The sequence below is a fragment of the Halichoeres trimaculatus genome, unplaced genomic scaffold (assembly GCF_033239565.1).
Source record: "Halichoeres trimaculatus isolate MK-OKI-2021-1 unplaced genomic scaffold, fHalTri1.1 fHalTri1_scaffold_7, whole genome shotgun sequence".
Classification (NCBI taxonomy): domain Eukaryota; kingdom Metazoa; phylum Chordata; class Actinopteri; order Labriformes; family Labridae; genus Halichoeres; species Halichoeres trimaculatus.
Genome location: NW_027437185.1, coordinates 38,747,256 through 38,764,199, shown reverse-complemented (window position 1 = coordinate 38,764,199; position 16,944 = coordinate 38,747,256). Strand labels below are relative to the sequence as shown.

At 39.6% G+C, this 16,944-nt stretch overlaps 1 protein-coding gene across 2 annotated transcripts in view; it reads right to left on the bottom strand.

The window, feature by feature from the left end:
• fstl5 (follistatin-like 5) overlaps positions 1 to 16,944 on the bottom strand; it is a 279,805-nt gene that overhangs the window by 52,293 nt on the left and 210,568 nt on the right. For both annotated transcript variants that reach the window (XM_074674483.1, XM_074674484.1), the window contains 2 exons: positions 6,239 to 6,400; positions 3,843 to 3,977 (listed from right to left, as the gene is read on the bottom strand). In XM_074674483.1, coding sequence (XP_074530584.1) covers positions 3,843 to 3,977; positions 6,239 to 6,400 — 297 coding nt within the window. The remainder of the gene's footprint in view (positions 1 to 3,842; positions 3,978 to 6,238; positions 6,401 to 16,944) is intronic.

The window sequence follows — 16,944 nt, the reverse complement described above, 5'->3', positions numbered from 1 at the left end:
GAAATTTAATGTGCAATACAGTCTGTTTGTTCTGGTCTTTGTTGACTGCTCTATGCACCTTAATTACCCCTAGAGGATAATTTTTTTTATTATTATTCAGTTCAATTCAGTTCAATAACATCAAGTTTTTTCTTAGTTTGATTACTGGCCAGTGATTTGGTTTGATTGTTTTCCTGCTGATTTAGCTGAAATTTGTTTCCTGTCGTGGGATTTTTTTCCTTTCCTCTAAACTCAAATAGATTTCTGGGACAGTGCGACCGTGTTTGGAGATAAATAGGTTAATAGCTTTAATTTATGATAAAAAGATGTTGGATAATTCAAACAGTGTTCCCAGAGAAAAGCCAAACATTTGTCAGCTCTGATAAATGTCTCTCCCTGGTCTGAATCTCTTGTGATGACGAACATTTCCAGGAGCAGAGGTGAGGGTGTCAGCGATTGACGGCTGCAGCCAGCGTTAGCCTCGGGCTCGCTGAGACTGCCATCCCGTGGAAAGTAGACACTGAGTTTGCTCTCTTAACTTGTGTCTGAATAAAGGTCTGGTTCTCAGAGGAGACGTGGAGCGGGTCATGAACATTCATGTCACAAAGTGAAGTCGAGTCTGTTTTTATTCTGTCTGCTCTCCATAACCGGCTCGTGGCTGCACGTCGGGCTGTCTGCTCCCTCTCCTCTGAACTCCTCTCCTATGGAGCCGCCCACTCTGAGGAGGATCCGCCGTAGCCAGGTCCTCGTAGCATTTAGGCCGTCAGCAGACGTCAGAGGCTTCAAAACCTACAGGTGACTCCTGACCTCGGTGAGCTTGATGCTCTGGTGCGTGTCGGTCTGGGTGTCAGGGGTCAGGGATTGTTGGTGGGGAGGACTTTCAGAGGTGTGTGTGCAGGTGAGATGAGGAACAGGTTGTTTGGGGAGGTTTAATTAGCCACAGAGAAGAACAACAGACCAACAACTGGACCTAAACCCTGAGGACACAGTCTGACATTTGTGAGAAGGTCAGAGATAATTACTGCGTACGGAGCGGGAACGAGAGCAGGGAAATCAGCACAGATTTACAGAATAAGAAGGCTACTTGTGTCATGAAACATATTGACAGTCAACAAATAACTGCAAATATCAGTTTACAGATTATAATCCTGACAGATTAACTCACATGAGACGCCACAGGAGGTGGAAGTGTTTGCTTACCAAACTAAACGACCAACTCACTGCTCAGTGCTGATGATTAGACAGCTTTTCAACAACCCCTTAAACATTTATCAACTAATTTTTGTTCAAATACAATAAAAACAGACAGAATTCATGAAAGATTGCTCATTTTGATGTTTTTATGATCAGTCATTTGGAGGTGAAACTTTGAAAAACTGCAGAAAACAGTTGTAATTTTTCTAGAATTAAAAATGATCTCTAAAATGTGTTTTTCTCTGACAAACCCAAAAGCTTTTCTCTTTACCGCTTTATAAGACAACGAGTCCTCAAAGTGTTACAGCATGAAAAACTGGATTTTTTACTTTTTTAAAATTAGATTTGCATTTTATTCACCAACAAGTCATCCTATAAATTTAGCTCTTATAAGAAGAAAAAAGTCTTAGTTGCAGCCCTCGTAATGAAGATACGATCCCCCTGTTGGAAAGTAGAGTTCATGGACCACAGTTAAAATATCAATATCAGATTTTTTACCCAGTCATCATCTTAATTCAAGCTTTTGGTTTTGCACATTTTTTGTCCTAAAATTTCATTTTGAGTCAATTTGACAAAAGATTACTGAAGATGTTGTGATAACACATAATTATGAGTTGGCATCATCTCAACTACAAAATATGTTTCAACTTAAAAATCTACGTCCACATGGATCAGAAATGCACGACAACTTGACAAAGAAGGAATTTGGGTGGGATTGGGAATAAAACACGCCTGTATAAAATGATGCTGTAAAATAACGGTAAAACACGGGCAAACCTGCTGCCAGTACTTTACTGTTGTTTGACACCAAAGACTTTTTTGTTGTTGTGATGGTGTTTAGTAACCTTGAGTGAGGAGGAAACACAGAGGAAATGAGACCCAGCTGTACATTGTGAGGTAACACTGCAGGTGGCACAGGCTGTCTATGCTCCACAGCACAGACGAGCTTTCTATGCTCCACAGCACGGACAGGCTGTATGTACCCCACAAGGCATGGGCCCATGTACTCAATGATTTTTACAGTGTAGTTAGTGTTTAGTGTAATAAATGAGATGTGTTGATGGTCACTTTTATTTATTTATTCATTTATTTATTTATTTATTTATTTATCTATTTTATTTAGTAATGTATCGTATTTATAAATTTTAATTATTTATTTATTTTTGTATTTTTAGCTTACTTGAGCTTACTGGTCCTCACGGTCTCATTTTATGTAGCAGTATTCCTATATTATCTGGGTTCTTATGGTTTATGGGGGGCCCCTTGATTTTTGGGGCTGGAGTCACTAGACACCTAACACCATAGCTATAGCTATAGCTATAGCTAGCGGTCTGTTGTGCCCTCTTCTGGGGTTTAAGTTCTTTGTGTTATGATGACTCTTTATTTTACTCTGACATTTGTGTTTGTCTTTAATTGTTCTTTGATTTTATTTAACCTTCTTTTTTGATGCTAAACTCTGGTGCTTGTTGTCCGTGTCATTGCTGTTAAAGCACTTTGTTTTTAAAAGTGCTATATGAATAAGGTTTATTATTATTATTATTATTATTATTATTACTATTATTATTATTATCATCACCATGGAGCATCAACTGCTAGTCTGTGCCATTTAGAGCACAGACAGTCTGTGCCCTCTCTACAACATCTCGTTGTACAGCACGTTTTCATTTCCACTGTGTTCCCTCCTCACTCACGGTTTCTAAACACCAACACAACAAAAATGACTTTGCATTGTCTTTTGTATTTCTCTTGACTTTTTTTTTCTCGTTGGAATTATTTGACTCTTTATGTTGAGTTCACTCAGTCAAAGCAACAAGGTGACTCGAGTGATTTAAGTTGAATCAACAAATTAAGTTCTGTAAACAGTTTTAATGTGTGGAGGTCTCGTCTGGATTTATCCATAATCCACGGAGGAGTGCAGAGAGTCTGCGTTTTCTAAGTTTCTCATTTTTGGACCTTTTAAGGCGTCAGTCACTGTGCAGAGGCGTGAAGCCCACAGCGAAGAGTCTGCATGTCAGGCCTGATGGGAAACACAAATGGACCATGTGACACGGCCGTCTCTTCCCTCTGCTCTTTCTCTGCCTCCACTGGACACAAACCAACGCCTGCACTGTTTTAAAGACTCACCCAGCTGATCAGATTCTGCTAAACTGTTTATCTCCATGAGGGATGCTACGACAGAGCAGAGGGAAGCAAAGAGTACCACAGATTTCACAAAAGGAAATGCAACAAAGAAAACCTGAAACCTTTGCACGTTTGCTCGGGGTCGTGGATCTGTTGATTGGTCTGTTCACACTTTCTCTCATCACTTCTTTAATTCAGTGAATCGCTGCTGCTCACGGTTTGGAGACACGACTCCAGGTCTGTTTTCTTACAGGTTTTAGCATTTTTAGCACTGGAGATGTAAGAATTACAGGTGTTGTATTATTGAGTAGTGTTTGGTTTTGAAGAGGATCACCGAGTTCACCTGACGACCTTATCTTGGACTTTTGTTGCTGCCTCCAAACAGGAAACTAAGAGCACAGATAGCATCAACATTTCTTCCCGGGCAGAGGCTCTGAAGCTGCACTAATATCAGTCTGGATGAATTATTGAGCGCTGCGTGTGCACGGCTCCATTATCCTCCACGTACACACACAAACACACACACCAACATCATGACTTATACATACGGGTTTTTCGTGCAGAGTCCTCCACAAACAGAGAGGAGATGTCCTCGTCCACGCCGGCCTCGTTCTTGGCGATGCAGGTGTAGGCGCCGGTGTCCTCAAAGTGCACGTTGCTGATGTGCACCTCGCTGCCGTTAGCTTTTAGGGGACAGAAGAGGGAACAGAGAGAGACGGGGAAAGATGAGAGGAAGTTTGCATGTTTCCATCCTCTCCTACATCGACTCTGTTACATAACGGCTCCGTGTTTGCTCTGAAGGAAGGTGAGAGGTTTGTTTTTGGAGAAAACTCAAAACAGGTAGGAGTTCAAAGCCAGAATTTGGCACAGGTAGACCACCTGCTGTGTTTCTCTGAGCGCTGGGATTGATTTCAGGTTAAGTAGTTTGTGCACAAATTTCACAGGAAAAGCACTTTACTGTTTCTCTTTCTGCAAACAGAGAGGCTGACGGCCTGAAAGCTTGAGTATTTGATGGAGGGGCTAGACAGTTTTTATAAATCACCCACGTTTTAACGCTTGACTCTGTGAATTATATCACTCTGCTGTTTGCATGGCGTGAATTTCAGCCTGGTGAAGAAGAAAGGGGGCGGGGCAAGTAGGTCAGAGGCAGGAGTGTGTGATATGAGAATGTGACGACGATCTGTCAAAGCAGAACCAGCTGTAAGCACATTCTATCTCTGTCAGTGCTGTCTGCGCCGTGCGTCTGCGCCGTACGTCTGCGTCTCAAAGCACAGCCACATCCAGAGATTCTTTTTTCCGCTGAATCACATGATTTGCTAATCTGCTTCATGTCAGCACTACAGACACACCAAAGAACCAATCAGAGCGAGCTGTAGGCAGCGTCTTAGTTTGTTCATCTCCCTCTCTGAGAGAAAGCTCGGCAGCTAACGAAAGTGAAAGTGACGAGTCAATCGCCAAAAGAAACTTTATCTCTGTAACATGGAACTGGTTTGGTTTCTCCCAAAGTCACACAACAGAAACAAAAGTCATTGTCAAAGTTTGCAACAAGAAAGTTTGTTTTTGCACAAATTCTGCATTTTCATTTTAGGCTTTTCAGTATGTTGATTTGTTTTTTTACCTTGTGAAAGTTAAATCTTTAGCACATCTTTAAATGAAAATTGGCTGAAGTGACGTTACATTCCGATGTCTGAAGTGCTTCATAACAAAATGTGCTCTTTGTATTTGATAGAAGTGTTGATTAAAACTTGATTTTCTAAATGTTTTGTTCTGTTTCTTCTTCTTTTGGGTTTTAATAACATGAGTGTGAATCCTCAAAAACAAGCTTAAGTCACCGAACTGATACGCTGCCTTGATAAGCTAGCTGCTATATAGCAAGAGTGCTCATTACTTTAATGTTGTGTTCAAGTTGTTTTTCATTTGAGTTGAAACAAAAAGACTAAAAACTAATAACTTAACATTAAACATGTCAACATTTTGGTACAAGCCTCCTTAATTATTTACCCAAAAACAACATGTTTGAACAATATTATTAAATGATCGGTAACGCTTTATATTTAGGTCCTGTAATAAGCATTAATAAGACCTTTGTAAGTTCTTATAAGATGTTAATTGACATTATTATTTATTTATAAGACTATATAGCTGCTTAATAAGTGTTTATAATAAGTGGATTTTAAACTGTTAAATTACATGCAAAATAGTCTGAATAACATTTATTAAAAAAATGTGATAAAACTGTGATTAAGATTTTGCAAAAATAAAGTCATGACATGAAAGTTTTTCCTTAAAACACTGCATCACTGATTTTATTTTAACCGCTGGTTGCAGATAGAGACTGAGTGTAACAGTGAGACTGTGAAACAGAAGCAGAGAAACAGAGACTCCTCCTCCTGACTCCTCCTGACTCCTTCTGACTCTTCCTGACTCCTCCTCCTGACTCCTCCTCCTGACTCCTCCTGACTCCTCCTGACTCCTCCTCCTGACTCCTCCTCCTGACTCCTCCTCCTGACTCTTCCTGACTCCTCCTCCTGACTCCTCCTCCTGACTCCTCCTCCAGACTCCTCCTGCCCCCTCCTGACTCCTCCTGACTCCTCCTGACTCCTTCTGACTCCTCCTGACTCCTCCTGACTCCTCCTGACTCCTCCTCCTGACTCCTCCTGACTCCTCCTCCTGACTCCTCCTGACTCTTCCTGACTCCTCCTCCTGACTCCTCCTCCTGACTCCTCCTCCAGACTCCTCCTGCCCCCTCCTGACTCCTCCTGACTCCTTCTGACTCCTCCAGACTCCTCCTGCCCCCTCCTGACTCCTCCTGACTCCTTCTGACTCCTCCTGACTCCTCCTGCCTCCTCCTGACTCCTCCTGCCTCCTCCTGACTCCTCCTGCCTCCTCCTGACTCCTCCTGCCTCCTCCTGCCTCCTCCTGACTCCTCCTGACTCCTCCGTACCTTGCAGGGTGAGCTGCTTGGACAGCTTGGTGGTGATGTCCACGCCGTTCTTCAGCCAGGCCAGCAGGGGGCTGGGGACGCCCTCGGCGTGGCAGCGCAGGCTGGCGGTGACGCCCGGCTCCCTGGCCTGACTCTCGGGATAAACTCTGATCACCGGAGGAACTGGAAAACAGGACGCAGAGAGAGGAAGAGGTGAAGGAGTTAGTTTATACAACACATTATTTACCTGAGGAGAGAGTCCGCCTCATTAGAGAAAGTTTTTATTAATTCATGCTGAAGGATTTACACAGACGCTCAGTGTCATAGGGTGTATTTCAGCTACGCCAAACGTCTCCAGATAAGGTGAACACGCTCTGCGAAGCCGAACAGATCAGATAGATAAATAAGGCAGAGGACCTCTGTTCAGACGCCATCGATTCTGCTCGCTCCTCATCGATTTCCTGTAACCTTTCGTCAGGAAGGAGATGAGGGGATAGAGGCAGAGAAAACAAAAAGTGTGAGCAAAGAAACAGACACAAACTAAATGTCACCCTTGTCAGCGAACTGTTCCAGGAGCTGATTCACGCGTTTCTGTACATAACGGCGCGGACACGCTGCAGCTTCACTTGGTTCCTCCAGCCTGGAGCAAAAACAAACAACAGGCGAGGAGCCAGAGAGGAAGAGTCGCTAAGTTACCGAGTTTCCAGGAACCATAAATCAACATAAATCAATACAACACACACAGATATTTATTATATGCATTTATGCATTGGCTGAGGAGACGCCAGCACTTCCTCTCTGGGACCCGGGGCTAACTTGTTAGAGTTTTACTCCAGAAACATGGAAATATCAAAAGGCTGAATTTGAATAATCCGTAAAGAGAAGTGTGTGTGCAGCAGCAAAACAATGAGGAAAGCTTTCAAAGGGATCGGCGTCTATCTGCTCTCCAGCTCAAACGGTGACTCAGACTTGGACAGAGACGATGAACTGTTTACAGAGAGAGCGTAAAAACGCAGCGTGAGTCACTCCACAACAGCCTGTCGCGCTGAAAGACGACGACCTGGCAGCGCTTTGTGAAAGGACGGGAGATTTCTCCATCCTGCCTCCTTCTTCTTCTTCTTCTTCTGAGAAATCCTTCAGCCTCCACGGCCCAAATCAGTGTCCTCCTTTCTCCTGTTTCATGAAGCCGACTTCAGAGACACCAGCCCAGGGTGGAGGGGAGTGTTGGCAGACGAGCAGTGGAGACCGTTTCCTGTGGGCCCGGGTTGGAGGAAGTCTTCGCTCCGCCAGGTGAGGGAAAGGACCGCAGACTGCTGCCACCACCATCTGCTGACCGCGGCGCTGCCGGGCTTTGGAGCTCACGTCAAACACGGTGCCAGTGTCGCCATCCGCAGCGGGCCCCAGAGACCGGCCTCCACCGGCTCCAGGGTCCTTTAGGTCCACACACAGCTGCTGGCAGCAACAGGGACGACAGAGACGAATGATTTTATGATCATCACACACGCTCAGCGTCCTCTTAAGCGCTCGTGAAGCGTAGAAAGCTCTGACGCAGATCCTCGGTGTGTGTGGGCTGATCGTGTTGCTCCTTTAGCTTTTTACTCTTCATGTATTTACTGTTAAACTCCGTCACGTCTGTCTGAAGGTCGAGTGAATCCAAATCTGCGTCTGAGCGTCAGTCTCACCCACACACACCAACAGGAGCAGGGTTAAAGCATCTGTTTGTTTTACAGTATATACCTTTAAAATCATCTGCAGATTTCCTGATTAGCTCGTCTTCGATGCCAGGTGTGTGTGACGGCAGTAATCAGGAATAAAAACATGTTTTCTGTACATTTCACACCTTGTACCTGGGTCTGTTTACACGCTGCTGTTTATAGGATTATTAGAAACCTGTGGGCTGGTTTTAAAGACACCCAGGGCGTGAACTCTAACGGCTACCATACACTCAATCCGTCAGCTGGATCTGATCTGTTGCAGTCCTTCTGCCTGGCTGCTCCATCCTGTCAATCAATCTTATTTTATCTTGTGCCAAATCACAACAAAGTGTCTGAAAAACTTTTACATTAAAATTAATCTTTAATTAATAAAGATAAGTCTGATTTTAAGTCACTGTGAGTCTGACTTTTGCAGCATTAACAAGTTACAGCGATAAGACCAAACTTTCCAGGCAGAAACCTGGAGCAGAACCAGACTCATGTTAGACAGACATCAGCTGAGACCAGGGAAGAACATATTAAGTCCACGGATAAACAAAAAACGTGTCAGGGCTGAGACGATACGCTTTTCTCCTAATTGCCATTTCTCTGATGATTTTTTGGGGCCAATTCAAATTAAACTGGGATTCGATAATATTTCTGAGTTTTGTGATTTTTAGTTTGCGTCTTTATCACCGCACCATGTGAAAAAAGTGAATGATGATGACGATGATGTCTACAAACTATGTCAGGAACCATAATGTCCTCAAAAATGAAACATCATATGTGAGTCTGTTTTTAGGATGTATTCAGGGGATTTGACATCTTAACTTTTTTCCCAACCCAGCTTATAACCCAAATTTGAAAATAAATAAATAAATAATAAATGAATATTTAATAATAATAACAATAACAACAACAACAACAACAACAACAACAATAATAATAATAATAATAATAATAATAATAACAATAACAATAATAATTATGATAATAATAGAATAGATAAATATATACATAAATAAATAATAACAATTAATAATAATAATATTATTATTATTATTATTATTATTATTATTATTATAATAATAATAATAATAATAATAATAATAATAATAATAATAATAATAATAATAATAATAATAATAATAATAATAACAATAATAATAATAATAATAATAATAATAATAATAATAATAATAATAATAATAGTAATAATAATAATAAATAAACAAATAAATAAAGAGGCTTTGTCATAGTCTGGGATAGTGTACCTTAGCATAAAATTGCAACTAATTTCATGAACAAAACAAAAAAAAGGGAAAAAAAATAATAAAAAGAAAAAAAAAATTTTAACCTAAAAATCACAATTTTTGTCTTGCTCTACACAGATCCATGTTAGAACTGCACCATGCATAATTTTGAGCTGAAAAACTGTTTCATAGTTCAAAGAATCAACACTCGGCACTCTCTTTGGAAACCATGGATCCTGTGTCTTTTGCTCCTAATTAGACCTTCTGTCCCTAAGTAATCAGTTTTCCCTGCTCGTCATGGTTAAACCACATATCACAAACATTTTAACTGTGTAACAAGCAGAGCACTGATACAGGAAGAAATATGTTCAATAATTTATGACTAAATAAATAAATCAACAATTTAACCTTTATTTACCCTTCACCGTCTCCCTTATAACGATCCAGGATAGGCAGAGTGAAGGAGGATGGCTGTCTGTATTTACTACACTTTACATCTTCTGTGTGATTTAATCTGGATTATTCTTCTGTATCTTTCCACACATGAGTTTCTTACATTGTTCATAGATTTATATTATTATTGGAGAAAAATGAGTCTTCTGTTTCTGTTTTTGTTGATTTAACATCCAGCGTCTGTTATCTGTCAGCTGATGTGAAGTAAGCCCTTTAAAATATTCAAAGAAAAAGATATCTGGTTTTCTTATTTGTCTCTTCTCGTCTTCTTCCATTCATCTGGTTGGTTTGTTGCTCCATGCTACCTCAGGGGGTGAGTTAGACGGTTTACAGCTCTGGTTTTAGCGTCTCTATCTCTGTCTCTGCAGCAGCACGTGACGCTCTCTCTCCTCCACGCTCACCGTCACCGGGGGAATCCTCCAACACGAGCTCTCTCCTCAAACAACGGGCCTCTGAATAAGCAATGACCTTTATTGGGCTCTCTGGGCGTCAGTTTTCAGGGCCGCTGATAAAAAGCGACTCCTCCTACACACACGGCCTCCCAGCCCTCCTGCTCCCAGGAGAAACGTCCGTGGAGGTTAGGTGATGGACAGCAGTCACAGTTTCAGAGAGGAGATAAATTAGCCTGATACTCAGGGTGAACGGTTGACAGGAAATCCATATCCGCTAACACAAAGCTAACACAAAGCTAACACAAAGCTAACTGTGGAGGCTGGAGTTAAGACAGCTTCAGGATGAACAGAGAGGTCAGAGGAGACGAGCTGCACGGAGAAACAGCTAACGCTCGGTGGGCGGAGCTTCAACCTTTAACGATTTATTAATGATTTATTAATGTTATCAATAATTACACCGCATTCCCACCAATAATGAGCTACATCATTACACCACCCTGGGGAATCAGGTTGATCAGCTGTTTCAAAGACACCTGACACTGAACGGAGGAAGAGGCCGCCGCTGGCAGAAGAAATTCAAGATCACATTCAGTCGCCTTCGCTCTGGAGCTCCATGTCAGATCTCACCTGGTGGTTACAGACGGATCTAAGAAATACGGTGGCCTGTGGGAGTCAGACGATTTGCAAAAGCCACAACACATTGGAAGTTAAAAGAGGTTTTTTTATTCAAACTCACACAGAAAAGTTGTAGAAGTAAATGATTTACTTCATCTTTGATGGATAAAGCTTGGTAGGGGTGTCACCACGTGATATCCTTCATAGTAGTTATATTTCTTTATTGACGTTAGCATCAGAGCTACATTCATCATAGCTGAAGTTATAAAAGAAACAATCTTCAACTTACTTTCACAACTTTTATGTGTCTGATATGAAAACTGTCTTCTTAGCTCCCGTTGTGTTGTTTCTTTTACAAATCAGTTGACCCCTATCAGCCACTGTAGAGAAATGAAACCCAGGTCACTATTTTTCACACTTTGTGAAGGTGAAGTGCATGGTTAGATTGAGTTGTGGTGTTTCCAGTTCTTTGATTCTACTTTATTTATTTGTTCTCAAATTCTGTAATAATTCTCGTTTTACATTCGATCTCATGTTATTCGTAGATCTCGCGGTAAGTGTATTAACCAATCACGTTCCTGGATTCAGCATGGTCAGGAAGTGTATGCATGAGATGGCAGAGTTGAAAGTCAGAGACACTCGACTTTGGACTGAAACATCTGAATTACTGAATCGCTAAAGCTTAGTAGAGTTTTGAGTTTAGGTCTTCTGATTTCATTAGCCTTCTCCTCTTATGTTATCCTTATGTTTATGATAAAGTAAGCCTTAAAGGTGTTTCAGAAAGGTGACGGATCGGCCCAGAGGAGCTCGGTAAAAACCAAACCCACCAAGGAAACAATCAGTAACACAATCTGCCTCACAGGATCTGGAAACCTTCAGGATCTGGAGTCGACCAAACTCCATCTGAGAGGAGCAAACACCTGCGTTCCTCAATCCAGGACCTGGTCGTGTTTGGCTGAGCACCAAATACTTATTCCTCTCAAGTGAATTCAGATTAATTTCAGTTCTTATATTAATCCTTTTTTTTTTCTAAATTTATTTTGAAATGTTTTTTTTTTTTTAGTTATATTTTATTATCTTTATTTTTATTTTTAATTTTAATTTTTATTTTATTTAGTTTTTAAAAAACTTTTTATTCATTCATTTATTTATTTATTTATTTATTTATTTATTTATTTATTTTTTTATTTATGTTTTAAAAAAGAAAAAAAAAAATCTTTTATCTGTCCGCTCAGTTTCTTTTTACAGTCCTCGTCACGTTCCCCACTGACCCCACATCCACAGGAAGCTGGAGCAGCCGTCACGGGCTGGAGTTACACGTCTCAGCATCAAAGCGAGCCCTGGCCCTGAGTCAGAGCCTGTCTGTGGGTAGAAACAGACTATTTTAGGAAGGCTTTTAGAGGGAACGGCTTGAAGTGACCACTCGCTCCTCTGAGTGCTGTAACAGCTGCGTACATGAGGCAGCTCGCTCTGTGGATTAAAGAAAGATATGAAGACGCTCCCATCGCCCAGGGCTGGGAGGCTTTGTTGTTCCTCAGGTCTGACTCTGTAAAAAGACGATATCCTCGCTCCTCGCCCTGATTTTAAAGATGTGACTGATGAAAGGATCTCCATCAATGTAAAGCTAATAAAAAAGCTGTTCCCTAAACTTTAAACTAACACAACGACGTCTTTTCTTTTCTTTGAAACCTGAGTGAATTTCTTCTCAGCTCTCTTTGTTTGCTCTGTTTTCATTCAGATGTTTAACCTTGTTGTTTTTCCTCTGTTGAGTATGAAACGATGCCGAGCTGATCTGGGTGAAAACCTCCTGCTGGTTGCTGGGAGCGAGGCTGCGTCCTCGAGCCCTCCCACCCCAGATGTTGGGCTGAACTTGGCCCGTGAATCCCACAGCGGCCTCCTGCTCTGCTTCACATCGACCTCGATAAAACCCAGCTCAGCCTCAGCCCTGCTCTCCTCCATTCAATAATCACACCTCTGCATGCTGCACAAACACTCCTCCTGTAGCCTGACTCTCTGAGCCGCCACGTGATTGGATCATCACAGACATCTGCTCAAAGTGCCCAGCAGCTCCATCTCCTCCAATCACACAGGCAATCTGCCCAAAAAAGGTGTGAGATGAGTTGTGAGCTGGACATCATGCAATCTCTTTTTCTATCAGTCTCAACAGCCTGAAGAGACGGCTCCACCGGCTCCACCGGCTCCACCGGCTCCACCGGCTCCACCGGCTCCACGTGCTGTACGGCTGCAACAAACCACCGTCCTGATGGAGAGGCCTCTGCTTCCTCTGCTTCCTCTGCTTCCTCTGCTTCCTCTGCTTCCTCTGCTCTGCACGCCAGTCTGAGAGTCTGAAGGGCGAGACGAGCACGAGAGGACGCATCGACGCTGTGATCTCTGCAGGGACTGACCACCAACACCCCCAATAACTGACCGCCTCCAACAGCCCACCAACTTTCCATGCACCTGCGGCTAACCTCAAGTTTTACAGCCCTGGGAAGATAACTACATCTACAAAAAGACTCATCTGGAAGAAAATACAGATTTTAATTCTGTGTGGATGGATTCATTTAACCCGCAACGTAATGGATTAAAATACAGGTTACATATGTGGCAAGACTTTAGCAAACAACAAAAAATGATGAGTTGAACAATATATACTGTCCAATTTAAAGATTTTTTTTTTTTTTTCAATAAAAGAAAATGTTTTTTTTTTTTTGCATTTTTTGTTAATTTGCAAATTTATTTTTTTGTAAATTTTTAACTTTCTGTTTTATTATATTTCTTTCATTTTTTTTAATTATTGAAAATTTAAAAAGCTTTGGATTTTTTATTTTTTTTATTTTTGATATTTACATTTTTTTCCATTCAAAAACTTTGGAATATATTTTTTTAATTAAATAAATAAATAATAAGATTAAAAAACCTATGAATATTTGATCAAAAATATATATATTTTAACGATTAATAATGAATAATTCAAAAACGTTTGAATATATTTTTCTTTAAAGAATAATAAATAAATGAATACATAAATAAATGAATAGGAAAGGAAAAAAAAAAACTTGTGAATACCTGACAAAAAAATATTTAGATATAAATATTTTTTTCACTATTATTAATGAATAATCAAAAATCTTTTGAAAGTATTTTTTAAAGAAAAATGAGTGAATAAATAAAATAAATAAATAAAAAAGATTAAAAAAGTATGAATATTTGACAATATATATATATATTTTTACTATTAATAATGAATAATTCAAAAACGTTTGAATATAATTTTCTTTAAGGAAAAATAAATAAATAAATGAATAATGAAATTTAAAACTTGACAAATATAAATATATATATATATATATATATATATATATATATATATATATATATATATATATTACTATTGATAATGACTTATACAGAATCTTTTGAACATATTTTTATTAAAAAAATAAGTAAATAAATAAATTCAAAAAATAAAATTAAAAACATGAATATTTGACCAAAAAAATCTTTAATTTCAATTCATAATTAATAATTCAAAAACTTTTTATTTAGATAATTAATGATTAATTTTCCAGATACAACAGGAACCAAGTTGCACACTGATTAATTAACCCGTCTCAAAGAGAATCAGTGAAATTCAGAGATAAGAAAAAAAATAACCCCAAACCTTCAGGGATACGGCTGGTTGAAATATATCTGCAGATTTTTTCCTTTTCTGCCACGTTATTCAGCCCTGCAGCTCTCTCCAGAGGAAAAAAAACACTGAATGTAAGAAGATATTTACATAAAGCCCTTGATATGAACATCATCTCAGAGAGAAGCTTCTAGAAAGTGAGATTTATACGTCTGATAATCCCCAGCGTTCAGCAGACAGACATTAGCATCTCCTCCTCTGTATCTGTGCAGACTCCACTTTGTGCCACATTATGTTTAATGAACTGAAGACGTCTTTAAGTGTCTTCCTCCCACTGACCAAACTCACTTTAACTCTTCCTCCTCCCTGCAGCAGCTCCACGCTACATAAAGAAAGTTTCTTTATCTGTTTTATTTAATTCAAACACACTAATTAATCTAACTTTGTGAGACGGCTGCAGAGGTTTGTTAATGACGTACAGAGGGGAGCCAGGCTGATCCCAGCGCTCTGTTTACACCACTTCATTAACACGTTGGGTTTTTTGGATCAGCATCAAAGGTACATGAAGTGTGCCATGACCCGAAAATCTGTTCAGACGATACAAAGTGGATTAGGAAAAACAAATCTCACCTTTTTCATCTTCAGATGTTTCTTTACACTAAACAAGGAGTGAGTGAATTTCTCCAGAAACCAACACAGATCCATTCATCTCAGTCCAGGATGAGAGGAGGACCGCGCCGCCTGGCCTTAGCCTTCATTATCAGTTTATGAACGTGTGCTGAACTCAATGTGATCATAGCTTGGATATTAAGTTTACATAAAGCACAGAGGAACCTGGTTATGAGCTCCCTTTGTACCCGAGTCTAATTACTGAGGTCTGTGATCGTCGGTGATCGTCGGTGATCGTCGGTGATCATCTGTGATCGTCGGTGATCGTCTGTGATCGTCTGTGATCGCCTGTGATCGCCTGTGATCGTCTGTGATCGCCTGTGATCGTCTGTGATTGTCTGTGATCGTCTGTGATCGTCTGTGATCGTCTGTGATCGTCTGTGATCGTCTGTGATCGTCTGTGATTGTCTGTGATTGTCTGTGATCGTCTGCTCCTCTGCAGGTCGGCCTTTAATCCCCCTCAGAAAAAAAACTCCTCCTTCAAATCTGTCGTCCCTGCTTTAACCCAGTTACCTGAACAATCAGAGCTGGGCTCGGTCTGATTTTCTTTTTTTAAAACAAATAAAACCTCAAAAACTGTCGTTTACCGTCACGTTTTCCAGTTTTCATAGCAGATGCCCCAATTTTAGAGGGCTCAACCAGGAAATTTGGATTTTCTTTATGTGGAATTAATCAGAATTAATGATCACTGTGAACCTTCACTGATTAACTTGTTCATAAACTCTTGATCGTTTTAATTTAATTTTTAATGATTGTTTGATGAGTCTGATGTTGCAGCAAACTTTTGTTCCAGTGCAGATCTGGATAAAATACTCATTGCTCAGTGTCGTCTTTATCATCCTGTTGTCCTGTACAAAGGACACACCATCAAATATAAACTATACATTTTAGGAGGCGGGGGGGAAAAAATGATGAATTGTAGTATCAGGATTTTTTTTTTGTTCAACAATTTTAAATCTTGATTTTTATTTATTTATTTATTTATTTATTTTACGTTTTATTGATTTATTTGTATATTTTATTTTTTACTTATTAATTTTTCATTTTCTTATTAATTTTTCATTTTTTTATTATTTTTACTTTTTATTTAGTTATTTATTTATTTTTATATTTTATTTTTTTACTTATTATTTTTTTTCATTTATTTATTTATTTATTCATTTATTCCAAATTTAAGTTCTTCATTTTAGTCTTTGTTTATAAGCTGAGTTGGAAAAAAGTTGAGATGTCAGATCTCTGCATTCTTTGGGTAAATAAGGCTCCTGATATAGTTTATAGACAAAATCAACGTTATTCATCTTTTTTACTTGATCTAGTGATAAAAAAACGTGCACTAAAAATCTCAATAATCAGAAATACAACAGCATCCTCATTTAATTCAAATCAGAGCCCAAAAATCCCAAAAGAACTAAATCAGAAGAACATTTTATTTGAGCCTCTGTGGATTGTTGGTCTTTTTTTTTAGCCTGTTCATCTCACTGACCTGTTGCTAAATGACCTCATTTGTTGTAGGGTGTCCCCTGTGGTGTTTTTATGTATTACAAAACATTTTGTTTCAGAGTCCCTGTCAAAAGTTTTTTTTTTTTTTCTACAAAACACTTGTTTTGTGTTTTATCGTTTATCGTGCGAAAGAAGTACAGACCTAATTAATGTCACAGAGAAATAGTAACACTATTTATTACATTAATATCTCCATCCGTCAATTCTTCCTGTACATGTTTGTACGTGGAAAATAAAATCTGCTGTCACATACTCTGACTGTTCACACACATTCAGCCTGTGAAACTGATCCTGATTTCCTTTTTGGGGCATTTGAAAAAGCATGGGTGGATGTTTTAAAGTCCTGGCTCAGAATAAATCTAAATAAATAAATAAAAAATCTTGTGAGTCTTGTTTTCCCTCCTTAAAGTGTCGTCAGCCTCTTGGAAATGTCCCACCTACCCACTCCACAGATGGGCGTGTGTGAACGGCGTACAAATCACCATTTCTTCCTCCCGGACAGACGCTGAAATGAACGGCG